This window comes from Eubalaena glacialis, chromosome 6 (assembly GCF_028564815.1).
Source record: "Eubalaena glacialis isolate mEubGla1 chromosome 6, mEubGla1.1.hap2.+ XY, whole genome shotgun sequence".
Classification (NCBI taxonomy): domain Eukaryota; kingdom Metazoa; phylum Chordata; class Mammalia; order Artiodactyla; family Balaenidae; genus Eubalaena; species Eubalaena glacialis.
Window position 1 is genome coordinate 41,457,031 of NC_083721.1, and position 27,520 is coordinate 41,484,550.

A 27,520-nucleotide genomic window follows, 5' to 3' on the forward strand; every position below is an offset into this window, starting at 1 on the left:
TTGGCACCATTCTTTAAGCTCATATTGAATTAGAGTCTGATATTAACAAATGATGAAATTAAAATTTTTGTTGATAAGCATTATTCATGTTGAGTGAGCTTCTGGTGTGACAGAGGTTAAATAAAAACTGAGAAGCATTATGATTTTGCATTTTAAATAAACTCCTAAGAAATTAAATGCATATGTTTGTTATTTTGGTTTTTTTTAAGATGAAAGAACCTTTTTCTAATATGGACCCTACATACCTACAAGCTGTGGACATTGAGATTAAAAGTAGTCATTGTAAACTGTAGGTTCTATATAGTGAAACTATGAAAACATGAAAATATCTCTGTACAATTCATCATTGTCTTTGTAGAAGAAAACTAGAAATCTAATTTCTTCTGACTACTTAATTTAAACATTTATTACACCTATCTTTCTAGATATTTTTAATGATACAAACTGGTTTTTCTTTTTCTCTTATAGCATTTACTGAAAACTGATTGTAAGAGTGGAATTGATATCATCTGTAACACTGAAAAAGAAGGCAAGACTATGTTAGCCTTGCAACTCTGTGAATCCTTTCTTATTCCACAGCTCCAGAATGGGGATATGTACTGCATCTGGTAAGTGTTCCTAATATAGAAATTGAAATGGTGAGATGGGGTACAGAAGGAGAATTGGTTAGCAGAATTTGTACTTTATGTTTTTTTTAAAGTTATGTGAAAATGTTAAGCCACTTTTTCCCCCACATTTATTGTGCAAAAAATGATAGGTTGTAAGACCTATTGTAAGGATTAAAAAAGAAAATGATCATGTACCAGTAATCAATAGCGTTGATATTTAAGGAATGTGTTACAATAAAATAGTTACGTTTTAAATTAAATTTAGAGTGTTATTTTTAAATTTTTTTAAGAGTTCATTTTTCAGAGCAGTTTTAAGTTTTACAAAAAAATAGGGAGGTACAGGCATTCCCTATATATTCCCTGCCCCCACAAAGGCATTTCCTCCCCCATTATCAAGATCACTCACCAAATGGTACATTTTTTACTAAGAATGAACCTACATTGACACATCTTAATTACCCAGAGTCCACAGTTTACCTTTAGGGTTCACTCTTGGTGTTAATTTTCTATGGGTTTGGACAAATATATAATGACATATATCCATCACTATAATATCATACAGAGTATGCCCTAAAAATCCTCTGTGCTCTGCCTATTCATCTCTCCCTCCCACCCCTGCCCCCACCTCTGGAAACAACTGATTTTTTTTTTTTTTTTTTTTTTTTTACTATCTCCGTAGTTCTGCCTTTTCCAAAATATCATATAGTTGGAATCATACAGTATGTAGCCTTTTCAGATTGGCCTTTTTCACTTAGTAATATGCATTTAAGTTTCCTCTGCGTCTTTTCATAGCTTGATAGCTCATTTCTTTTTAGTGCTGAATAATATTCCATTGCCTGGATGTACCACAGTTTATTTATCCATCATCTACTAAAGGACATCTTGGTTGCCTCCAAGATTTGGCAGTTATGAATAAAGCTGCTATAAACATCTGTGTGCAGGTTTATGTGTGGACATAAATTTTCACCTCCTTTGGGTAAATACCAAGGAGCACGATTGCTGGAACGTATGGTAAGAGTATGTTTAGTTTTGTAAGAAACTGCCAAACTGTCTTCCAGAGTGGCTGTACCATTTTTCATTTCCACCAGCAGTGTTTGAGATTTCCTGTTGCTCCACATCCTCACCAGCACTTGTTATTCGTGTCCCAGATTTTGGCCATTCTAATAGGTGTGTAGTGGTATCTCATTGTTGTTTTAATTTGCATTTCCCTGATGACATATGATGTGGAGCATCTTTTCATATGCTTATTTGCTATCTGTATATCTTCTTTGGTGAGGTGTCTGTTAAGGTCTTTGGCCCATTTTTTAATTGGGTTGTTTGTTTTCTTATTGTCGAGTTTTAAGAGTTCTTTGTATATTATGGATAACAGTCCTTTTTTGGATGAGTCTTTTACAAATATTTTCTCCCAGTCTGTGGCTTGTCTTTTAATTCTCTTGATATTGTCTTTCACAGAGAAGTTTTCAATCTTAATGAAGTCCAGCTTATCAATTATTTCTTTCATGGATCATGTCTTTGGTGTTATATCTAAAAAGGCATCAACATACGCAAGGTCATCTAGGTATTCTCCTATGTTATCTTCTAGGAGTTTTGTAGTTCTGTGTTTTCTGTTTAGACCATGATCCATTTTTAGTTAATTTTTGTGAAGGGTGTAAGGTCTGTGTCTAGACTCTTTTTTTTTTAATGTGGATGTCTAGTTGTTCTAGCACCATTTCTTGAAAAGACTATCTTTGCTCCATTGTATTGCCTTTGCTCCTTTGTCAAAGAACAGTTGACTATATTTATGTGGGTCTATTTCTAGCTCTCTGTTCTCTTCCATTGATCTATATGTCTCTTCTTTCACCAGTACAACTCTGTCTTCATTATGTTAGTTTATATTAAGTCCTGAAGTTGGGTAGTATCATTCCTCCAAATTTGTTCTTCTTCAGTATTGTATTAGCTATTCTGGGTCTTTTGTCTCTCCACATAAACAGTTTGTCCATATCCATAAAATAACCTGCTGGGATTTAGATTGGGATTGAATCTGTAGATTAAGCTGAGAAAAACTAATAACTTGACAATATTGAGCCCTCCTGTCCATGAACATGGAATATATCTCCATTTATTTAGTCCTTTGATTTCATTCATCAGAGTTTTGTAGTTTTCCTCATGTAGATCTTATACATATTTTGCTAGATTTTTTCCTCATGTAGATCTTATACATATTTTGCTAGACTTATACCTAAATAACTCATTTTGGGGACACTAATATAAATGGTATTATGTGACTATTAGTTTTTCTAAGCATTTTTAAAACCACTTAAAAATTATTAGCAGAAAAAAAAATTATTAGCAGAATATTATGAAGCATCAAATTTATCTAGCAATCATGTAATTTAGACTGTGGTTTGAGAGTATTTTTAGTACCAACCCTTAAGTGCTATTAGGTGAAATCATGAATAATAATTAGAAAAGATTCTAATAACTTCTGCCTCCCCTACCCCAGTACACACGCACACACACACAAAAGAAAAAAAACCCTACCACTTTGACATGTCATTAATTCTTAAGAGAAAACTAGGTTTCATGTGCCTAACATCATAATATGAAATGATATGGGCTACAAACATTTTTTAATAAATGCTTTCAAATTTTAAGTTCTTAGATACTTAAAACAATAGCTTGAAGGGGGTTTAAAGATAAACGTATTTAATATATTATAGATTTTATAGATTAAAATCTTCAGATTCAGAGATAGAGTCAAATAGCTAATTAATAGAACTGGGTCTAGAAACTAGTGGACTTATCTTCTATGGGACTGTACTCTTAGAATATACAAATTTTTATTCAGAAGTTTACCATGTAAATTGAAATTACAAATAGAGGAGAGGATCAGGAGATGATGGTAAGACATACACTTCTAAATAGTTTCAAAGTATTATCATTTCTTGATATGTAGTTATTTTGAAACAGGATATAGTCATTACTATTATAGTATTTCTTTTCCTATGGTGATAGGAATGTTCTCTACCCTTGGCTATATTTAACTATTTAAACAGAATATCCATTGTTTTCATTTTAACACACTCATAAGTAAACTGGAATCAAGTATAAACAAACCAAAAAGGACCAGGAAAACATTTTATTTTCTTCTTCTCTTGGCTAACCAATTTCTACTCTTTAGGGAAGAACTTTAAAAATAGAACAGTGCCTATCTTTCCTGCTCCTGGCCACAGTCACCTTCTAAGAATAGAAGCTGGGTGTGTGACTCCCAGCTGCCTAACTGAAAAGGAATCTTTAGCCTGCTTCTTTGTCCTTCCTTCTGAGTAGGCTGAGTTCTGATCGCCTGCCCTCTTATTTCTTCTACCTCTCTCCTTTATATTTCTGAGTGCTGGGGTCCAAAAAAGTTGATTTTCACTGTAACTTCAAGAGCCGGATTCTCTCCAGCTTATAAGGTCCGTGTTGTCTGTCTCGTCTTGCTCTTCCGCTCACTCTGCGTCTCCCCTCTCTGAGGACAACACCGGATCACAGTCCAGCTTTGCTCTGTCTCAAGCCAATGAAGCCAGCTGCTAATCCAGTTCTCTCACCATCGATAGTAATGAGAATATTATAATAATAGCAGCGGCTTATATTTGCTGAGTGCTTCCATTAGTCTATGCTTTATATATGCATTATCTCATTTACTCCAGCAATCTTATGGGGTAGATAATATTATGCCCAAACCATTCAACTATTAAATAATGATTCAAACCCAGGCAGCCTCTGCTATTAAACATTACTTACTATAAAATGGGTATAGTATGAAAAAAAATCTATGTGGTAAGGGTGGCTATAGACCTTGTTATAGTCTCTCTGCAACTAGATAACTTGGTGGTTATATTAGCAGTTAGCTACCTGGGAAATGTGTTTGTACACCAAATCAGTGCTGTGTTGTTTCTTTTTTAAGGACCCTTTTTTGGAAAGGAAAACATAAGCTTCATTAAACTTTCCCTTTGGTCTTCACAAAGAAGACTATCTGAGCAATTTATTAAACATCAGTATATACCAGACATTTCACCTTAGGTGTTTTCACTTATTTCTCTTAATTCTTTTTATGTATAAGAAAACTGTGGATAAAAGAGATAAAAGCCACACAGCTAGTAACAAAATGGAGTTGGAATTTATACTAGTCAGTTTCCAAGTGATAACATCCTATGTCTAACTAGTTCAGGGAAAAGGTAGTGTTTATTGAATGTATACTGGGGTATGACATGAGCCACAAAAAGGGCAGGGTTATAGGTGGGCCTCAAAGATAATTGCTAACAGGGACGTTGAGACTGCTGGGGTTTTTTAAAAGTATCTCTGTTCTGCCATTTGGCTTCAGTCTTTCCTGTTGCAGACCAGAAGAATGCCAACAGTCCCCAGGCTTCACAGTTTAGAGTTGAGAACATTCCAGGGATTCTGACCAACTTAATTGGGGTCAGTTTCCCATCCCTGAATTAATATTTTAAGGAGAGTGAGGAGGGTCACTTAGGAGGCATGGCTACTGAGGTTCCAACCCTGTGTATTTGGGCTGTTCTTAGAAAATGGTGGTTCACTGTGAACTGGGGAGTACCATCTCAGTTGGTATGTAATGCCCTATTGAAATGTAGGTCTCTTATTCCCAATCTCCTGTTCTTTTTCACTACCTCCACTATATAATGTGTCATTGAGAAGATTTACAATGTATTAATAGTTGGGGAAACAGGACTTATAAACAAGGAAGTATATGAAAGGCATTAAATCAATAAGAGAGAGAAGATCTGTTCTAAAGTAGTTATCACTTTAGTTTGGGGTATTCATGAAAGTTTTCATGAAGAAGAGGCACTTGATATGGACTCTGAAAGATAAGCTTATCTTAGAAATAAATATTTTCCAAGTAGAGCAATCAGCACAACAGAAAATGAGAATAAATGAAGCACATTAACTGACACTGAGGAAACCAACCTAGAAGAATGCCCAGGATTCAAATCCTGATCCTTCTGACACCAAAACCCATGTTTCTGTTGCTTTTAACACCACAAGGCATATTGAACAAGTACTAAATGAAATAATCTGGGAGGCTGGAAGCAGATCAGTTTAGCAACCCCTATAGAAGTACATACGGAAAATTAAAGGGCCTAATGTGGTAGCATTGAGAAAGAATGATATAACTGTGGGCAAAAATATAATAAAAATATAAAGACTATGAAAAACAAGCAGGTTAGAACCAGACAGGTTAGAGGAATGTTTAGTGTCATTGATCTAGGGAAAGATAATCAATTTTGCGGGAATTTGATTTGTTCTAAACGGATTAAAGTGATAGAAACCAATCTAAGTTGAAATATCCAGTTATGGAAACTGGGAAAGAAGTCAGAGCTAGAGATTTGGGAACATGGTGTGAAAACTGGTGAGCTTTCCAAAGGAATATGTGTGCAAAAAAAAAGTGAGTGGTGGACGGAAACTTAGGAACACCCACACAGCTAGTGTGAAATGGAAGAGGAATTTTGGTTTTACTTTCTGTGTTGCTTGCCATCATTTTTTGTTTTGTGTTCTGTGTTGTCTCTCTAAATAGAGTATGCATACCTTCATGATAGTAGTCAAGCTGTCCTTAGATTTAATAGCTGTATGTGCTGGGTTCAAAGTACATTCTCAGTATATCACTTTTTTTTTTAAACATTTTCATCAATTATTTTAATACGTTTTAGATTATGATGTTTTATGTAACTTTTATGACACTTTTCAAGGAATTCTAATTTGCTAAAATGTGATATCCAAATGTAACAATTATATCTTATGATTTCCTTTGCCTCAAAACCCACTGCTCCTACCTTGTTCATCTAATAACCTTGGCCATATTTTAGAAAAGAATCTACCTGTGAAGTACTTTAAATGGTCCATAGCTTGTCTGTTTAAAATACTACATCTTAATGGAAGAGTAGATGATATAAAACATAAAATTTCAGAATCAGTACTATAATATACTTACACTTTTAATCTGTAGTACTTTTGGTAATCTTAATAGATTGAAAAGTATGAACCATTTCTTCTTTGCAGAAATTCTACAACATTGATTTCTAAATTTGCAAGTGGGTATTAATTAAAGGTCAAAGTTAAATTTTTTAAGCAATATCATTAATATTGGTATACCGAGATTAGAATTTGTTTTGATCAAGTACTAGAGATGCCTTAGGTTTGTTGGCATATAATTAGAATGCATTCCATACAGCAAATTGCAATTTCTAATCTCACCTTTTCTCCTAGCTTCTATTAGTCCCAAATAGGTAGCGGAAGTAGCTTGGAAGTTAACTTAATATCCATTTACACCCACTTTGTATACATCCCAGCCAGGGCACTACAGAATCAGGGAAAGACAGCTAATGTCTGTATTTGAATAAACTGTATTTTTGATATTTCTCTTTTTTTCTCATTTACAGGGAGTTGATTTTCATATGGAGTAAACTTCAGCTAAAGTCTAATCCTTCAAAACAAGTTTTTGTAGATCAATGCTACCAGCTTTTAAGAACAGCAACTAATGTGAGAGTCATATTTCCTTTCATGAAAATCATTAAAGATGAGGTAAATAGTATATATTTATCCCTTCATTTTAAGTTAAATTTAAATGACAGTTCACTGAAACTTGAATCTCTTGTGGTAAAATTTATTTGATCATGTAATTGAAGAAAAGGAGGATTTTAAGGCCACATTCTCCATATATTATATCCTCCCCTCCCCACCACCTCAAACTCCCAACATGGTACAAAGAGTATGCATAAATGAAAATAACTGAAAAAAGAGAAAAAAAATTCAGTGTTACATAAGGTTTAGTATGGGAACAACTGCTTCCATATGAAGCTATAATCTCTTTTCTTAAAATTAAATAAGCCTGGCACTTTTAACATTATTCTAAATCCTGTATGTAGAATCTTAACTAATTTGCAAATGAACTTTGTGTAACTATAGGTAATACCTGTTCACTATCATAGAGAAATACAGTTCATAGTTTTACGTTTGGTGTTTAGGTAAAAAGGAATAATGAATTCTGAGACATTTTTGAAACCTAAGGACAAATTTTTAAAGTGTTTACTTAAAATAATAGTAAAAACCCATTACCTGTTTTTAAAAATAGTTCTGAAGCAAGTTTTTCATGGGCCACTGGCAAGTGAGTACAATTCTACATATGATTCTTACATAGACATGAAAGTAGATCCTACAGATCTTTTTACTTTTTCTCCTCAAGTATTAACAGAACTTTGAATACAAAGATAGGAAAGATAAAGCTACCTTACATTTTAGGTAGCTCCATTTAACTGAATCTTTATGGGGGTTACTTTTAAATATATAAGGAGGCATCCATTAAGTAATATATTTTAATTTTTTTACATATTTATGCATTTATTACATTCATTATCACATCACTCATTAGATGTATGACCATGTAGTGATCATATTCCTGTGATAAAAAGCATTATATCAGAGGGTTTTGTTTTGTTTTATTTCCTATTTATTTTGCTAACTGCATTAATACCTTCATTATTAAAGAGTAAAATGTCATTTAAATGCATTGTCAAAGTTAACCTCTCTCTCCACCAAAAAAACAGGGAAAAAAACAAACTATGCTATAGAATACTTCTTAATATTTGAAGTACATCAGAATTACCTGTAAAACTTTTTAAAAAATATTTATCTATCTCTGTTTTTTTTAACATATGATTCTCATTTGTACCAAAAATCGAGAGACTTTGTTATAGAAAATTTACAATATAGGTGAAGTTCAGCCAGTTATCATAGAGCTTTCTCGTTTTCACATGTGTGGTCAACCTAAGAATACATGATAAGAGGAAAAATTCAAAGACGAAATAAATATTTAAAATGTGCTTAATTTCTTATATACTCTATTAAAAACATTTTTATCTGATGGAATAGATCATTCACATGCCTCAGTGCTAAGAGGCACAGGCAATGCTGTGTGAGTTCAGAAGGAGACATTGCAGATAGCATATCTGAAAAGCCTTCACAGAGGAAGATGCTTTCAGCTGGGTTTTAAATGATAGAGAAGGATTATACTAATATTTGTAGAGGATTTTGTAGTTTACAGAGCCCCGTCTCCTCATTTTATTATTTGGTTCTCACAACTGTCCAGTGGCATTAATAGGGTGGCACAGAAACGGGGACGTGTGTGGATGACGAAACGAATCGAAGAGTTTAGTTTCTGTGGGGTTGGGGGTGGGGTTGCTATAGACCCTAAAGGGACTGAATGCTACTCTAAAAATTGAAATGTCAGTCCATAAATATACTGGAATTGTTAAAGGCTTTCAGGTAAGAAAGTAGCCTGTTCCCTTTTGTGATGATCCTGAAATTTTTAAACCTCAGCAACTGTGAGTACATTATAATTTCATGAGGAAAGAGAGGATGTAGATAGAACATTGGACAAAGAGAATGAATTGTTTTGAAGCAGTGGATTTGAATTTGCTATATCTGGAAAATTTAGGTAGGTTTTATAACTGACAATTATAGAAATGAGAAATTTGAATTCAGAAAAGGATTCCAAGCTGGAAATGGTGGATTTATAGGAGGAGACTAAATCAGTGGAATATATCTGATCTCATTCATTCTGCAAACATTTATTCAAAGGTCATTGTATGCCAACTCCTATGTTAACCTCAGAAGGATACAAAAAATGAGATACTGTCCCTGTGATTTAGGAATTCCAAGTCAAGAAGTAGGGGCATAGACAATTATAAAACAATATTACATGCTTTTTAGAAATAAGTATAAATTATTCTCAGTGGAAAGAATAGCGAATGTTTTTAACTCTACCCCAGGGCAGGGGCCAGAATGAATCAGAAAAACTTTCAAGGCAGAACTGATTCTCAAAGAATGAATAGGAGATGGGTAGGAATTTACCAGCGAGGTAAAGTGATATGCAGAGTTAAGGTCTGCTTGTGGAACTGTAAGTAAGGGTTGCATAGCACATAAGGAACTAAGAGGACATGAGGCTGGCAAGGCAGTGTTCCTCCCTGTCATGTGTAATATACCATATGCAGGCAGTATGATACACAGACACAACTGTTAAAGACATATTATTATTTTATCTCTTTCTATTCAAACAAGCATTTAGATCATTCTAGAGGCATTATTTATAACTTGGATTAAGGTGGATAGACAACAAATTCCCAACTAAAAGCTGATGCAGTTATCTTTGAGTCATCAGTAAAAGTTTCAAAGCTTGAATACTTTTCAGATAACTTCCAGTAGGTTCATTATTCTGATACCTTATTAGATTTGGAAAGTTTGTAATTGCCTTCTTCATGTGGATTATACTTCTCCCCTTATTTGGATAAATAATGTTGCTTAATAAGTACAATAAGTAATATTATTTAGTGCAGCTTTGTGAAAGAGTTTCCATAAGCAGTTCTTTTTTTTTTACTTTAGTATTTTTTTAACATCAAAAATTGATAACTATGTTTTTAAATACATATAATTTAACCCTTCTGCCACAGAATGTAAGATTGGTACCTTAAAACAGGGGCCTAGATATGTAAGAAACTTGAATCACCATAAGTTCATGAAGCATTTTATATTTTAAGAACCATAAGGTTATGAAGCATTTTGTATTATGGTCAGTAGGGCTTGTCAGACTTGAAAATTAAATAAATTGGAAGCTAAAACACTATCTTTTCCAGGTTATTCTCAAGTTAAAAAAGATTTATTTATATATTAAAAAGTAGTTAAACATGGCTACCCATTGAAGAAAATTGCACATTTAGAATACTGTGTTTATTTAGCTTTCATTTCAGAGTTGTAGTGGGTTGGCCAGAAAGTTTGTTCGAGTTTTTCCGTAAGATGTTACGGAACTTTTTGGCCAACCCAATATTTTAAAAAGATAAACTAGTAAGTGTTAATAATTTTTTTTTAAAAAGTAGCAGTAATATTTTTCTTTTTACAGGTTGAAGAAGAAGGCTTACAAATTTGTGTTGAAATATGTGGTTGTGCTCTACAGCTAGACCTTCATGATGATCCCAAAACTAAATGTCTAATTTATAAAACAATTGCACATTTTTTGCCAAATGATTTGGAGATTCTCAGGATTTGTGCACTCTCAATATTTTTTCTTGAGCGCTCCTTGGATGCTTATCATACTGTTGAAGAGCTTTACAAACGTCCAGATGAAGAATATAATGAAGGCACAAGTAGTGTTCAAAATCGTGTTCGTTTTGAATTACTTCCAATTTTGAAAAAGGGATTGTTTTTTGATCCTGAATTCTGGAACTTCATAATGATTAAGAAAAACTGTGTAGCATTACTGAGTGATAAATCAGCAGTTAGATTTCTAAATGAAAGTACACTGGAAAATTCTACAGGTAATGTAAAAAAGGCAGTGGAACAGCAAGGTTTAGATGAAGGACTTGACTCTCTTACAGATCAGAGCACTGGAGAGCTTGATCCTGATGATATATCTGGAGTGCAACCAAAAGGTCATATTAATGCAAAGAAAAACCTCACAGCTCTTAATGCTTCCAAAGTAGATCACAATGTCCCAAGGCATCGGTGTATGTTATGTAACAAGGAATTTCTAGGTGGTCACATTGTGAGGCATGCCCAGGCTCATCAGAAAAAGGGCAGTTTTTCATGTGTGATATGTGGTAGAAAATTTAGAAACAGAGGACTTATGCAGAAGCATTTAAAGAATCATGTTAAGAAAATACAGAGACAGCAACTTGCTGCAGCTCAACAGGAGGATCAGGAAAATCCTGCTTTGGAAGAAATAAATTGTTCTGATACTTTCATTTCATTTGAAAATGGGAAGTCTGATAACAAGGATTTGGAAGTAGAGACTATTACCGGTTCCAGTGATGGAAACAAAGATGTCATCCCTTCACATGTGGGTGAATTCATTGAAATTCCCGGAAGTGTATCGGAAGATGTTATTGAAAATATTACTGAAAATGGCAATCCTGATACTTCTTTAAATAATGTCTCAGAGCCATTACCTGTATGTGTGGATGACTATGAGGAGGAAGAAGACGAAGAAGGTGATTATGAAGAAGATGATTACGACCTGAATCAGGAAACTTCAGTACTTCATAAAATCAATGGAACCGTGTGCCATCCAAAAGACATATATGCGACAGATCAAGAAGGAAACTTTAAGTGCCCTGCTCTTGGCTGTGTCAGGATATTTAAAAGAATTGGATTTCTAAATAAGCATGCAAGGACTGTACATCCAACTGATTTAAATGTGCGGCAAACAGTAATGAAGTGGAGCAAAGGAAAATGCAAATTTTGTCAAAGGCAATTTGAAGATTCTCAACATTTTATAGATCACCTTAATAGACACAGCTATCCAAATGTGTACTTTTGTTTGCATTTTAATTGCAATGAGTCATTTAAGCTGCCAGTCCAACTTGCTCAGCACACAAAAAGTCACAGGATATTTCAAGCTCAGTGTAGTTTTCCAGAATGCCATGAGCTTTTTGAAGATCTTCCTCTGCTATATGAACATGAAGCTCAGCACTATTTAAGTAAAACACCAGAATCATCTGCACAACCAAGTGAAGCAATTCTTTGGGATGTTCTTACAGACTCAAAATCTAATCATCAGGAAAAAGACTCCTCTAGTAATGAGAAACAAACTGTTGTTAGTCTACCAGTTTCTACTAGCAAATCAAGGAAAGATCCTACAGAACCAAAGACATGTATAGAAAGTATGGAAAAGAAAACAGACCGTTTAGTTCAGAATGGAAATGAACATTCTGATCACACTGTTTCTGATATAAGCTTGACAGACCAAAAGATGCCTGACATAGAGCCAAATTCTGAAAATTGTAGTATTAGTGATTTAGTCAATGGACACAGTGGAATAGAGCAAACACCTTTAGTTTCCTCAGATCCTGCTTTGAAAATTGATACTAATAGAATCAGGACAGAAAACGGTTCCATTTTACCTAGTGTTGTACCACAAGAACACAGTACCCTGCCAGTACCTCAGGCACCTTCCAAACCAAATCAGACGAGTGAACATACTTCATATGGCTTAATTTTAACAAAGCCATATGTCAGACCATTGCCTCCCAGTTACCTTGATGAACGGTACCTTAGTATGCCAAAACGCAGAAAATTTCTGACTGATAGGGTAGATGCCTGTTCTGATCAAGATAACGTTTGTAAAAAGTCAGTGAAAAGATTAAGATGTGGCAAATGCCTGACCACCTACTGTAATGCAGAAGCACTTGAGGCTCACCTTGCACAAAAGAAATGTCAGACACTCTTTGGATTTGATTCAGATGATGAAAGTAAGTCTTCTATCTTCTCAGCAGGTATATCTGTAGAAATAGAAAATGCCATAGATCTTTGTAAGGTTAAAAAAATTAACATTTATATAACACAGGTAATAAAGCACTACCCCATACATTATTTCCTTTAATCCATACAACCACCATGAGGTGCTATCATTATTCCTGTTTTATAGATCAAGCAACTGACATTCACAAGTAATTTGCATAGGCATACACCTGTGAACTTGTGGAAGCCAGAACTTGAACACAGTTTTTTCATACTTTTGGATCATACTCTTTAACTGTATCTGAGGCTTTTCTTCATTCCAAGTTTTATGTAATAAGAGATCTAAAAACAAAGTAATTATGATGGAAATGTTTTTCATCTGCATGCCAGAAATGTAAACCAAGTTGAGCCTCTATTACAAAAACAAAAATAAGAAAGAACCAGAAAATAATTGAAAAATAAAACTGAGCAAAAGAAGAGCTTGCCTTTCTACTAATATTAATATTCTTTAAATGAGTAAAGGTATAAATAAACAGGAAATCTAACTTAGAATACTAGATGAACATCTATAAATATGAATTAACAGACGTGTTCTGTTTTACAGGTGCCTGATAAAAATGTTTCAGAACGATCTGTCGATCAAGCAGTAGTGTGCAAAAAGCACTACAAGAAAATGCATCATCAGTTTGCTATTTCCCTGATGGCCTTAATTTTAGAGCGGTCTTGGATTACTAAAGATAAAGACAAAGCACATTTTCTAGAATGAACTCACAGAGGAGATGTGCTGGTTTAGACTCCAAAAGGGTTATTACAAAACTCCCAAAGTACCAGTTATCCAGAAAAACCACATTTTTTTAAGTCGATGATGATTAATAGCAGCATGTTCAGTTTCGCTTATGTGAGAAACATATGCAGGCAACTAGTCAAAAAGAATAACCAGCTATGGCCTTACAGAAAGGGAAAAACCCATTATAAAAAACGGGGAGGGGGGGTGGTTTACAATAAACAACTTAAAAGTATTCCACAAATAGGGTTTGTTTTCTTGTCATGCCTAATCAGATTATGTCCTCCTTTCTGGTCAAACATGCTTTAAGGAACCATTTCTGTTTGGTTTATTATTACTTAGAAACTGATTGATAAGATGAAAGTAAAACGATTTATCACCATCCTAGCTATAAAAGATTGTACCTTGTTTCCAGATGATTGATTAGGTCAAAGTTCAATGAATGACATGCCAGCATTTAAAATTAACAAACAAAAGAAGACAAAACAACAGTGCTTTGCTAATAAGCTCTTGACAGAACCTTCCACTTTCCATTTTTATAATACCAATGAGTTATATTTAAAAGGCAGCAGCGTCGATAGGAAACATATTATCAGTAACTCTGGGAAGAGATGGGAGGATCTAAGACCATTAAAGGCTATCTTAGTTGAAAGAAAACACTGAATTGCAAATTCTTCAATGTGAATAATGGTATAAGCACACTGGGATATTTCTGTTTGTATATAGAGTAGTGTTAGGACATTGCTTGATGATTCATAGTAAGGTCCTTTAGACATTAATGTGAGTTATCTAAGTACAGTCCTATAAAAATAACTGACTATAAAAAAAAAAATATGCAGCTAAGAATCCGGTCAAGAATTCATTGGTTTTATTCAATTAGAGTTAATTCTAAAATAAGCCATATTACTCATGCTTTCTTATTTATTTCTGATGAATTTGGTCTGAATAGTAATTTTTATATATAAAAAGAAATATTTACACAAAAATTTGCACAGCAAGAACACAGTAAGATATATTGATGCATTTATTTTCTTTGATGACCAGTAATTTTCCTAAGGAAGATTTTAACTTAATAGTCAATAAATCGTTAAAACAAAAAGGTTTTTTAAAATACCCTCTCAGATGTGTTCCACTTGTATAGTCTTTAAAAGAGGAAGCTTAAAGACTTCCTTTTACCTAACAGTGTGTTAATCTATAGCAGGGGTAAAATGAACAAAAATGCAAAGGCAAATTCTTCAAAAACAGAGCTATTAATGTACCAATGTCAACCAGATATTCCAGTTATTCCAACTGATACATTCTTGTTCAAAGTATATAATCTCATCAGACCCTACTATTATAAATTTCTGGATATTAAAGCTTCTTGAATGAAATTACTAAGGAAGTGTGACTTTTCTTCCAGGGTAGCATCCAGGCTTTATTAAATTAGGATTTCCAGGTCATGATAAATCAGATATCTAAAAAACTACCCAATTTTATTAGTTTATTTATCATAGGCATTCACTACTATGCAATTGATAGTCATAAGTCCATATCAATCAAATCAGGTTTTTGTTTTGTTATGTAGCCTACATTAGGCTGTGGAATTTACATTTAAATAACATAAGTAAACAACTCGATAAGGTTTTTAAATCCTTTAAGGTCAACTAAAGAAAAAAATGTTTTCCATACTTCCTGATACTAAAAATATAATACTTGAGTTCTATTTCAGTTCAGTCTAAAATACATCATGTAATAAAAAGTATTTGGAAACTAGTTCATATGGACAATGAAGTTATTTTGAAATATTTCTGCTTTGTACATTTTCCAGATGTTTAAAATCACAGCTTAACATTTTATCACATTTTTAACTTTTTATTTTTTATAAGTTGTAACTATTGACATAAATCCATGTCTGCAAATTATTTTCATTCATTTTGCAGTTCATACCAAGATGTTTTAAACATATTCCACTTGTTATTTTTTTGTCTTTGAGGTTTTATTTCTACTTTTGTGTTGGTAAGGGAAAACTTTCTGAAAGACTGAGATCAAATTGGTTTATACATAACTAGATCAAGGAATGTTTTATAAAATTCTATTTGACCACATTGTTCTAACCTCTTTATATACTTATCAAATAATTGCTATTGAAAGAATGTGTACATTTTCTTATGTATGCCTTATAAAACATAAACTTACATCATTTTGCTTTTACGGGGTGCATAAACTTCCAACAGTTCCAATGTGGGATTCAGAAGACAAGGAAGCTTGCTTCTTATTCCTCAAATTCTTCTCTTTTTCTTTTCTACTCCTATTTTAAGGATGTGTTTATCTTACATGGACCAAGTTTCAGTCCTTCATTTTCAAATAAAAATTTCCTTTGAAACATTAAATATTAACTTTCTGCTATGTTTCAGTAAGGTCAAAAATATAGCAAATCTGAATCTTTGCTGCTCAGATATTATGGAGAAGATAGAAAAGGAGAACCTTCGTGGACAGGGGCACTGGTACTTTGGGCTTCAGCCATATTTTTTTTTTTATAAACCACCAATTATATAATGAAAACATAACATAACATTGAACTTGTGATTCTTTTCAAATCACACTTGAAGGTTCAGCTGTACTCCTTTTGTTTGGTTCAAACTGTAGTATGGGTGAAAAACCTAAAAGGGATGGTAGTGTTTATTTTTTAATTTATTTGGTACTGTAAAACACCATTTCAGAATGACTAAATGCTGCATATGCATTTTGGAATTGTTAATATGTGAAAGATATTACAGATTCAGCAAGAAAGGAAATTTGTGCTTCCTTGTTGAACATTAAATTATTTTACTTTGCATTTTATAAGAGTACAAATTAAAACTGAGCCATTGAACTGCAATAAATCAACAATAGTGTCATTTCAAGAAATTTTTTTGTACTGTACATAGATTTGTTCAATAAAACATTGTCCTTGTTGGTAATGAAGTGTTCAGTTTTATGTAGCACATTACTTCAAAAGGAATTAGGCTTAAGGTATATGTTAAATAAGAAATTTCTATTATGTTTCATAAGAGAATGAGGTATTTCAGTTAATATTACCATATTCAGATTATTGAGTGATTTTAAAGAACATAGAAAACTCTAAAAGTCTACACAAAATAGATATTTTTAGACATTGTTTAAACTAATGTCTATATGCAGGAATTAAAAGTTGATAGAACACTGGTTACTAAAGTCATTTCAGGTAAGTGGTTTCAGTGTGAAATAGTACCCTCTGGAAACTTAGTAGCTGGAAAACAAATATCAGAACTCTCCAAGACAGTGGATGGACTGATCTGCACTGGTAATTCTTCAGAGATGAAGAGCCTCTGGTGGAACTTAAAGACTGTGAAGTCGCTTTGAAATAAGATGTAAATTATGAAAATTACTTCCTACAAAAGTATTTCAATGGGAAAACGTTCAAGCCAATTAGTAATCTGTATCTAAAAGTGGGGTCCTTGGGCATGAGGGCTCCTACTCTTTTGGCTCACTAACAAAGGAAAACCTCCTACACTTTTTGCTATAACTTGCAGCTTGGGGCTGAAGTAGAGAAACTCTTTGATGCGATGAGAGCACTGCAAATGAAAGAACAGATATTGTGTTAATTATGGTGATTTGCACATATTACAAATGTTACGCTTTGAAAAACTATGAGAAAGTTACTGAAACATTCTAGAGCTGAGATCTAGAATTCTCCATCTATGATTTATGGTCATATGATCTTAGACTATTAAATAAATGTATTGAGGTATTTAGATAAAGTTATTGGGGTTATCTAGACTTTCCATTTTTTCTTTTCTGAAATTTGAGAAATGCTGGGAAGCAATCAAATATTAAATACACTTCCAAGATAAACAAATTAGATTGCTTTCATAGCATAAGATCCATACTAATTTCAAGAATCAACTGATAACAAGGCCAGAAGTTTGGGCTGTATATCAATATTTAAAATGGAGGCGATCCAATATTACATGGAATAAAAACTAAAGGGAGAGAGGTTCATGCCTTATTTATGGGTGCTGCAGCTGGAGAAGAAATTACTGTGTACCAGGTTACTTTATATGTGTTAACCTTTTATTGTTAAAACAACCCAAAGGTAGATATGAAAAATGCTTTTTAGACACCAAGGCTCAGAAAGGTTAAATAACTTGACTAGTCACAGCTAATAAATGGAGAGGTGGAACTGAAAAGTCGGATGTTTCCTCCTAAAATCCTGCCATGCAGTTTCCATTCTGCCATGCAGTTTTCCCTACAAATTGTACAGCATGAGTGGATCTAATATATCCAGATGGAGAGGGTTAGTCTTGCCTAAGGATCAGTGATTTCACAAAGGATGAAGTCTGGTACAGACATGGCTGTTTGATGTTCCATTCTCTTCTACTAGCAATGATTCTTAAGAGTGTGGTCCCCAGAAGAGCAGAATCGCTATCACCTGAGAATTTGTTAGAAATGCTAAATTTTGGGGAGTTCCCTGACGGTCCAGTGGTTAGGACTCTGCGCTTTCACTGCCATGTCCCCAGGGATCGGGGAACTAAGATCCCATAAGCTACGAGGCGTGCCCGCTGCCCCCCCTCAAAAACAAATGCTAAATTTTTGATCAGGTGAGGGGCCAATCTGTCGTTTAACAAGTCCTCCAGGTGGTTTTGATACACACTAAGGTTTGAAAACCACAGATCTAAAGCAACAAGTTTCTTCATAAAGTATTAAATTTATAGAGCCTTAGAAACTCAATTTCCAGGACATTGAAAGAAGTCCCCTATAAATAGGTACTTAAATAACTACTGTTGAATGAATGGATATTTTAACAGATCTAATACCCCAAAACCATTCTAATCTAGAGAACTTTTTTCAAAGTATTCAGTGATTGAAACTACCACAATGTAATTTAATGAAAACAGCTCAAAGATGTGTGGAGATCAGCTACATTCAAATTCCAGCATGATAGTTTTAAGGCAATTAAGTGTATCCCACTGAGCTCAGACTTCCACATCTGTTAAAAGGGGAGAGCCGTTCTTGCAAGGTTAAGAATTAAGCTCCTGAAGGGCCTGGTGCTGAGGCCTTCCTGTTAATGATTTTACTGACTTTCTCTTGGTTCCAACCAAAAACAGCCACGCTGTTTTATTCCATGCATTTTTCACATTTTGCTCCCTTTACCTGTAATTCTTTTCCCGCCCCACTCCTCATTCTTTGCTTAATCTTCTTGGGCATCACCACTCTCCAGAAAGCCTAATCTCTTGACAATTCTGGATTTCTCTATTGAAACCTATTATTTCTCCCAGTCTTCCTCCTCTCAGTAAACAGCAACTCCAGTTGCCCAAACCAAATCCTTGCAATCATCCCTGACTCATTATCATGTCCTTCACTCTCACCTGGACTACTGTATTAATCTTCTACTTGGGTTCCCTGCCTCTACCCTTGCCCTTCTGGCAGTCTGTTCTAGACACCAGCAGCCAAAATGATACTGTTTGAAACAAGTCAGATCATGCCATTCCTCAGTTTAAAATCCTCCAATGGCTTTACAATTCATTCATTTATTCAACAAATATTTATTGCATACCTACTATGTGCCAGCCTCTGTAATAGACAATTGGAAAAAAAAAAGAAACAGAAAAAAATCCCTGAATCTCAGAACTCACATTCTACCGGGGGGATAGGGAGGGGGGGCAAAAATACAATATAAGTGCTATAGAGAAAAATTAAGTGTGTAGGGAAAGTATAAGTAAGCATGGCATTGTAGGTGGTGTTTAAACAGGATGATGATAGGATATGATGATACCACCTCTTTGATAACTGTTGAGCAGGGAAAGTAATGAATGAAGTAAGGGAAAGAGAGCCACTCAGATATCTGAGGGGAAAATGTGCTAGGCTGAATAGCAAGAGCAAAGGCACTGAGGCAAGGACCTGCATGGCAAGTTTAAGGAACAAAATAGCAAGGGAACCACTGACTGGTCTGGAGTGAGAGACTGAGAGAATAATAGGAAATGCAGAGAGAGGTAAAAGATAAAAGCCAAAGTTTTTACAATGGGCTTCAAGACTCTAGACTGCACTGATACAATAGCCACTAGCCACAAGTGGCTATTAAAATTTAATTGAAATTCAAATAAAATTTAAAATTCACCAGCTGAGCTGTACTAGCCACGTTACAAGAGCTCAATAACCATATGTGCCCGATGGTTACTGTATTAGACAGCTCAGATGCAGAATATTTTCATCTCAGAAAACACTTTTGGACAAGTGGTTCTATATCAGTGGTTCTCAACTTGGGGAATTTTGCCCCCCCCCCCAGGAAACATTTGGGAAACAAGGTATGTTTGGTAGGGGGTAGGAGGTGCTACTGGCATCTAGTGGGGAGAGGTCAGGGATGCCGAAGCATCCTACAATGTTGTGGGACAGACCCACAACAAAGAATTATCCTGCCCAAAATGTTAGTAGTGCCACGGCTGAGAAACCCTGCTCTAGATCAATCTCGACAACTCCAACCTCACCACTCACTGCTTCCTCTTTGCACAAGCTGCTTCAGCCTCCTGGCCTCCTTCCTACATGCCAAGCACTCTGTTCTTTCCTCAGAATCTCTACTTTCGCTTCTTCCTAGAACACCCTTCTGTGGTTCAGTTTCTCACTTTTTTCAGGTCTTTCCTTCAATGTCACTTAGAGAAGCCTTTCTTCACAGCCTGTATAAAATAGCAACATCCTCTCCTCCATCCCTCTCTTTTTGATTTCTCTCCATAGACTCTCCTGCCATAGTATATAGTTTCTTATATGTTTATTGTCTATTTCCTTCCACTAGAATACAAGCTCCAAAAGACTTGCATTTGTTCCCAGCATAAAGAACAGTGTCTGGCAAGTCATGCTCAGTAAACACATTTTTAAAAAATGAACGAATGAAAAAGTTGGGCATGTCTTCTTCCATTTGGTTCCACACCAGTATTGTGAGCACTTATCTCTTTATTTGCAACACTCGCAAAAGCTCCTTGAAGGAGGGTCTGTGTCATTTCTCGGAATCTTCAATATCTAGCATAGTAGGCACTCAATGACAAATGAAGAATTGGTATCTGATGAGTAAATGGTACCCCCAATAACATCCACTGGCAAATCAGTTTAACCATGGTTTGAATGCCTTATTTTAAAGGCTGTATTTACAGTTCATTTTGACTGATATTTAGCTGTGATTTTTTTTTAAAAAGTTAAATCTGCTCACCTGTATCTGCAGGTGTGTACATTTCAGCTACTAACTGGCAATAATCTAATTAAATGTTAACAAATCTAAAATATGGCTAAAACAATGGAAGGAGACAGAAGCCAGTGACAATGCGTTGAAGTCTGAAGTTTCCCTCTCGTGAATGTTGACACCAACAGTGATAACAATAGCTAATATATACTGGGCTCTTTCTAGGCGCCAGGCACAGTTCTTCACCCACTCCCTGCGCTTCAACAACCCTATGAGGTAGGTATCTCTACTAGATCCGTTTCGAGTCAGAAAACTGGAAGACCAAAGAGCTTGCTCTCGGTCACAGTTAGTAAATGACGGGATAAAACCCTGGGAATCTGGCTTTCAAAGACCCCAACCTTAAACTATTCGCGATACTGCCTCGCCTAAAGCCAAGCCGGCGAGGATAAGAAGGGAAGCAACAGCGGACCGCAGCTTATTGGGGAGTTTAAGTCAGCTGCAAGGCGGGCAGGCGTGGCACAGGATAGGTGATTTTTTCCCCTTAACTTTTCCAAGTATAATGTTAAAACCAAATTGTTTTAACACAGAACTACGTAATTTAAGAATATCAAACTACAGGTGCTCCCAACGCAGAAGTGGCCGCAGAGAACTTTCGAGCGCTCCCGGGGTCCCGGCCCAAAGGCGGGGAGGGGGCGCCTCCATTGGCCGGCCCCGCGGCATCACAGGAGCTTGTCATGCGCTGGGGCCGCCGCCGGCTTTCCACGCACCTGCCCTGCGCAGCCCTCCCAGGCGTTCTTTTGGAGGAGGGACTGCTGAGGAGTTTAGGTTTCGTTTTCCCTTATGGAAGGTCGATGTTCCCGGTGTAAATACGGAGTTGCCCTAAAGTGAGATCCGTGGGACTCCACTCAGTCCCCGAGAGCCCGGAACCACCGGTCGGAGCACCGCGTTCCCTTAGTGCCCTCATTAACGATCACTTCCGCCCACGGCTCTGGAATACCCGAGGCCCTTTGGCTGCGAACAACGGGAAGGGCATTTCCGGTACCTGTTGCCACGGCGCAGGTCCAGTGGGCCTAAGGGGGCGAAGTTATTGGCGTCCTCTCCCCCCTTTCTGGGGGTAGAGATGTCGGGGCTCAGCTACCCAGAGATGGAGGGCTGTCGTAACCTGCTCGGTCTGTTGGACAACGACGAGATCATGGCCCTATGCGACACCATCACCAACCGTCTGGTGCAGCCTGAGGACCGCCAAGGTAAAGGTAGACCCTTCTCCCCAAGGGCGGCCGTCCCTCCCCAGGCCTCACCCGGCCCCCAGCTGGCGGGAGCGTGTGAGTGGAGGCCGTGGTAGGCCTCCTTCCCAGCCCGTCCGGGATTGCGCTTGTGCGGAACCCTCGGGAATCTCGGCCCCTATAGCTGCTCTGTTGCTTCAGATGCACGCTGAAAATGGCGCTGCTTCCAGGTTTTATCCTTTATACGTTGTGGGCAAACGCTGCTTGTTTCGAAGATGCAGAGTACGTGAATAGTGATTTTGTTTGTTTGTTTTTTGAAGATTTCCGGGGAGTCAGGGTGTTTTCCATTTTCAGTTTCGATCAGCTGAGGAGTGTCAGCCGCTGCTCATTTTCTTCAAGCTTGGGGGAGGATATCATAAACACTTTTTATCAGTCTGATGCGTAAAACAACTACTGTGATAAAAGAGCAGATAGGATGAATCCATGTCTCTTTTTGGATCCAAAGTTTTTCAGAGATGATTCTGTGTACTAGGACTACATTACTTTCAGAGCCAAGTAAACATTTCGGTAGAGTAGATTTCATGGATTATAAATATTCAGTCTGGTTGCAATGTAATGAGTAGCTTAAGCATTTATGATTTTGTATATTACCTGGCTAGTTTTAGTTTAAATTTGCTGAATTTTAGTTTAAAATGAGAAAATGTCCGCCTCCTGTATTAGCATATGACTTAAGTATCTACAAAAGAGTCTGCCTTTTAAAACTTTCTCTGCTTTTAACATTTCCGCCATTTAAGGTCATTCATTTGAAAGTGAACCAAGAACACTAAATGAATAAATTTCTAAGAATTTAGACTGAAAATAATTTTAGACAATGTAGTTCTTTGGCATTTATATATTTTACATGCTAATCGCCTTCTAACAGTCTTGGTGAATGTGAATTTAAAATTGTAATAGATAAAATTGCTGAATTTAATTGATGGTGGATCCAAAAGCAAACAAGAAACGAAACTACCCAGTACAAAAATGTTAAATGATTTGAAGTTATTTCTCAGAGAGGAAAAAATAATAAGCATATTGAAAGATACTCAACATCTTTAGAAAGCAATGAAATGAAAACCAAAACTACATGGTGTCTTTCATATGTACCAAGTTGGCAAAAACTAAATGTAAAAACTTCAAGTGTTGTTGATCTTGTGAAGTATGTCGTTGATAACTACTGGAGGAGTGTAAATTAGAACTAGTACTTTGGAAAACAAGTTCTATATTATCTCCTAAAATGGAAGGTTACTTACCTGAGCTTCTCAAACTTGAATGTGCCTATGTGTCCCTCAGTGATCTTGTTAAAATGCAGATTCTGATTCAGTAGTTTTGGAGTGGGCCCAGAAATTCCACATTTCTAACAAGCTCCAGGTGATGCTCATGCTGCGTGCCCCTCTGGGCTGGGAGACAAGTGTGGAAATGTCCAAAGTAATAGTATTTGTAATTGGATACACATAATAAAAGTCTATAAACAAAAGGATAGATACCTTGTGGTATAGTCTATAATTACCTGTGGTACAACTCTGAAAATGAATTAACTACAGCTGTGTCTATCCACATAGATTAATCTAAGAAACATTAAAAGTTAATTATAGAAGACTATATATATTGATGGATTAGATTTATAGAACATTCAAAGAAATACCAAACTATATTTTGTAGGGATACATAGTTATGCTGTACAACTCTAAAGAAAATCGAGGGAATTCTCTGGTGGTCCAGTGGTTAGGACTCTGAGCTTCCACTGCTGGGGGGCCCTGGTTCGATCCCTGGTCAGGGAACTAAGATCCCGCAAGCCCCGCAGAGTGGCCAAAAAAAAAAAGAAAAAGAAAAGAAAAAAGAAAAGAAAATCGAGGGAATGATAAAATTTTGGAGAGTAGCTACATGTGAGGTGAGCGAGGAGAGAGAGGGAATAGCATCAAGTAGGGAGAGGTAAAATGAGGGCCTCAAAGATACCAGTAATTCCTGTGTCTTAAGCTGTGTCGTGTGTATGTAGGAGTTCATTTTATTACCATTCTGTATACCTCACATATGTAAAAATCATCTTTAGTCTGTTGTTTAATAGAAGTTCTTTAAAAGTCTTGGTTCTGCCACTTCTTAGAAGTACGATTGTTGATACCTCATGTATCCCTGACTTTCGTTATCTGTAGAGTGAGGAGATTGAAAAGTATTGTAATTTTACCTATATTTTAGGGATTGTAAATGAATTTAGTTCCATTGACCTTATTAAAATTTTTTCTTCTCTTATTCAAATTTTTTCTTAAAATACAACCATTCTTTAAAAGAAAATGCTTAAATTCACAATCTCGTATGAGAAGTGAAAGGAAGGAGGAATTTTAGGTGGGGAAATTTATAGTTTAAAGAAATTTTTTAAAAATCTAAAACCTGACAACCCACTTCCTGGTTTTTAGAAATGATAACCATCTTATACAAAAGCAATAATGCCATGACAAGAGTTTATAAATATTATTTGATAGAGTTTCTGCTGACCCTGGACAAATTTACAAGTGACTCATGATTTTCTATTAATCTTCATGATTTTCTTTTAGATGCTATTCGTGCAATATTAGTGTACAGTCAAAGTGTAGAAGAACTTTTGAGGCGGAAAAAAGTCCACCGAGAAATCATATTTAAGTACTTGGCAACACAGGGGATTATTATACCTCCAGCTACTGAAAAACACAGTCTTATTCAGCATGCAAAGGATTACTGGAAAAAGCAGTCACAACTGAAATTGAAGGAAACGCCAGAGCCAGTTAAGACAGAGAACATTAGACTCTTTGAACAGGTAAAACAGACCTTATAGTCATATCCTGAACTGTAGTTCTGTGTAAAAATCTTTAGATAATCCTAGATCTGGAATGATGTGGTTAATGTTTTTTTTTTTTTTTAATAACTTTAGCTTTACTTTCTATCTTTTGCATCCTAAAGAAAGAGCAGTAAAGCACCTGAGACAAAGTATTTTTGATATTTAGTAATGTATACGTAATATTCTATTGATTTGTGAGAAAAAATGTTTTGTATCCCTTTATCAAATGGGGACTATTGATTTTTTAAATGAATGGATAGACTACAGGATCAATTTAATTTTAATTTAGCCTCTGGTTCTCCAATTTCTTTTTTCCACTTTAGAAGAATGCTGTTGTAAGCCCTTTCTCATTTTGAAGACTTGCTTTGGTATTAAATTGCAAAAATTTCATGAAAGAAACTTAAATTTTTTTATTTGTTAGCTAGAAAAAAATGCTGTTTTAGTAATTTCCTCCAGCTGACATCGGCTGTTCGTATTTCTTTTTATCTCCACTGTACATTTTAAATATTGTGTGAATATTTAAATATCGATTGAACCTTTAGGTAACTTGCAGTTATTAAACTACATACCCACATTGAATTAATGGTATTTTACAGTGAGAGAGGTTTGCCTTCACATTAGGAAAGGAACTTCTAAGCCTTCCTTAATGTACTGAAAAGAATGTTGACTTTAAAATCATATAGATGTGACTTCATATTAGGGTCTTGTATACTAGCTGTAAATGAGCAAGTAAGGACCTTTGTGAGCCTTGTTTATAAAACGGGCATAACGATAATATCTGTGTCATAAAGCTTGTGGAGAAAGAAGGAAATAGCACTTAAGTGCCAAGCACAGTGCCCAGTACATTCAGTAATAGCACGTGCCCAGTAAATACAAGATCTTTCACCATCTAGATGACGTACTATGCTCTGGAATACACTGTTGAATAAAATCTAGCCTATCAGGTGTATTTTTGCAATATTCATTTTGGAAAGAAATAGTATAAAATAATCCCAATCATAGAAAATAAGCTATTTCAATCATATTAGAAGTGTCTGTTTAAAGACGTGTTTATTATAAACTTTGCTGCATATAAAATATACCACAGTGAAGTGTATTCATTTAAAGCATACAGTTTGAAAGTTTTGACAAATAACACACCTGTGAAATCACTGCCACAATCAAGAGAAAATGCTTATGTAAATCCTTATTATTGGCTCTTAATTCATGCTGATATTTTAAGAGACTTTGAACCTTAATTTCTTAGAGGAATTTTCAGAAGTTTAAGCTGAGAAATTCTAAAATGACCTCCCCTTTTTGAGAAATAATTTACTGTGCAAGATCGGTTCAGTGAGTTCACAGGTAGTTCATTTCCTTTCTGCTATAATTAGTACCTTAAAAGTTAGCTATGAAACAGGCAAGATAGAAAATAGATACAAGAATTAACGTTGGTTTTATTAATCAACAGGAGAAAGAAGACAAAAAAGCTGAAAAGGTTGATTTTCGTCGATTAGGTGAAGAATTCTGTCACTGGTTCTTTGAACTTCTTAATTCTCAGAATCCTCTTCTGGGACCACCTCAAGATGAATGGGGGCCACAGCACTTCTGGCATGATGTCAAGCTTAGGTTTTATTACAGCACATCTGAACAAAATGTGATAGACTACCATGGAGCAGAAATTGTGAGCCTTCGTCTGCTGTCACTAGTGAAAGAAGAATATCTTTTTCTCAGTCCCAACCTAGATTCCCATGGACTGAAATGTGCTTCTTCTCCCCATGGTCTAGTTATGGTTGGAGTTGCTGGGACTGTCCACCGAGGGAACACTTGTTTGGGCATTTTTGAACAAATTTTTGGACTCATCCGCTGCCCTTTTGTGGAGAATACTTGGAAAATCAAACTTATCAACCTGAGAATTATTGGAGAGAGTTCCCTTGCTCCTGGAACATTAATGAAACCAGCTATTACATTTGAACCAAGTGATCTAGAAGCCTTTTATAATGTAAACACTTTGTGTGGTCCAGTGAAGGATGACTCAATGTAAGACAGGCATTGGATAGTGAGACTGGAGACCAAACTTTATCTAGTGGAAATGAGGCACTGTTGAACAAAAGAGAACTAATTTTACCTAACCCTTGAAGCATTGAGTACTATATGTCAGTCTGAAAAATGTTCTATACAGAAATTCTTCCAAATACTACATCAGTAATGTCTAAGTGATTTCAGATTCGGGGATTGACGTATTTTAGTTGAAATGTCTTTCTTGACTACAGGCTAACATATTATGTGAACACTTGCCTCTTTCTACTTGAGTTGCAGCAAATGTTCTGAAGGCTTCATGCAATTCATCAAATAAATCCCACTTTAGATGTTGTAACTAACTGTGTGCCTTAGAAACCAGTTAATATTTTCATTTTACTTGGTGGATATTCTGCTAATATCTGTACTTGTCATGTGGGAAAAAATTAATAGTGTTCAAGGCTTCCCCTTTTAATTTTCTCATTTACTTTTGTCTAAATATGGGTAATTTTACAAATGCATCTCATGACAGTATTGCTTAAAAAATACAAATTTTAGAGATGTTTACTGTAAACTCAGTAAATGAGTAAGCTCACTTTCTAAAATGAGTAAACTCTCATTTTAGAAAACTTGAAT

At 35.5% G+C, this 27,520-nt stretch overlaps 2 protein-coding genes across 4 annotated transcripts in view; both read left to right on the forward strand.

The window, feature by feature from the left end:
* Positions 1 to 14,383, forward strand: part of ZNF654 (zinc finger protein 654) — a 91,237-nt gene extending 76,854 nt beyond the window's left edge. For 2 of the 3 annotated variants that reach the window (XM_061192985.1, XM_061192987.1), the window contains 3 exons: positions 469 to 608; positions 7,019 to 7,160; positions 10,531 to 13,019. In XM_061192985.1, the coding sequence (XP_061048968.1) occupies positions 469 to 608; positions 7,019 to 7,160; positions 10,531 to 13,008 (2,760 nt within the window). In that variant the 3' untranslated portion in view covers positions 13,009 to 13,019. Of the gene's footprint in view, positions 1 to 468; positions 609 to 7,018; positions 7,161 to 10,530; positions 13,020 to 13,470 lie in introns of those variants that run through there. The other variant, XM_061192986.1, reaches the window with a different exon arrangement.
* A 7,408-nt stretch (positions 14,384 to 21,791) lies between these two features.
* C6H3orf38 (chromosome 6 C3orf38 homolog) lies at positions 21,792 to 27,192 on the forward strand (the record flags this gene model as incomplete). Its single annotated transcript, XM_061192712.1, has 3 exons — positions 21,792 to 22,065; positions 24,630 to 24,868; positions 26,337 to 27,192. Coding segments are annotated over 3 exons (1,086 nt in total), but the record flags the coding sequence as incomplete, so codon positions are not given.
* Positions 27,193 to 27,520: the final 328 nt, after the last annotated feature.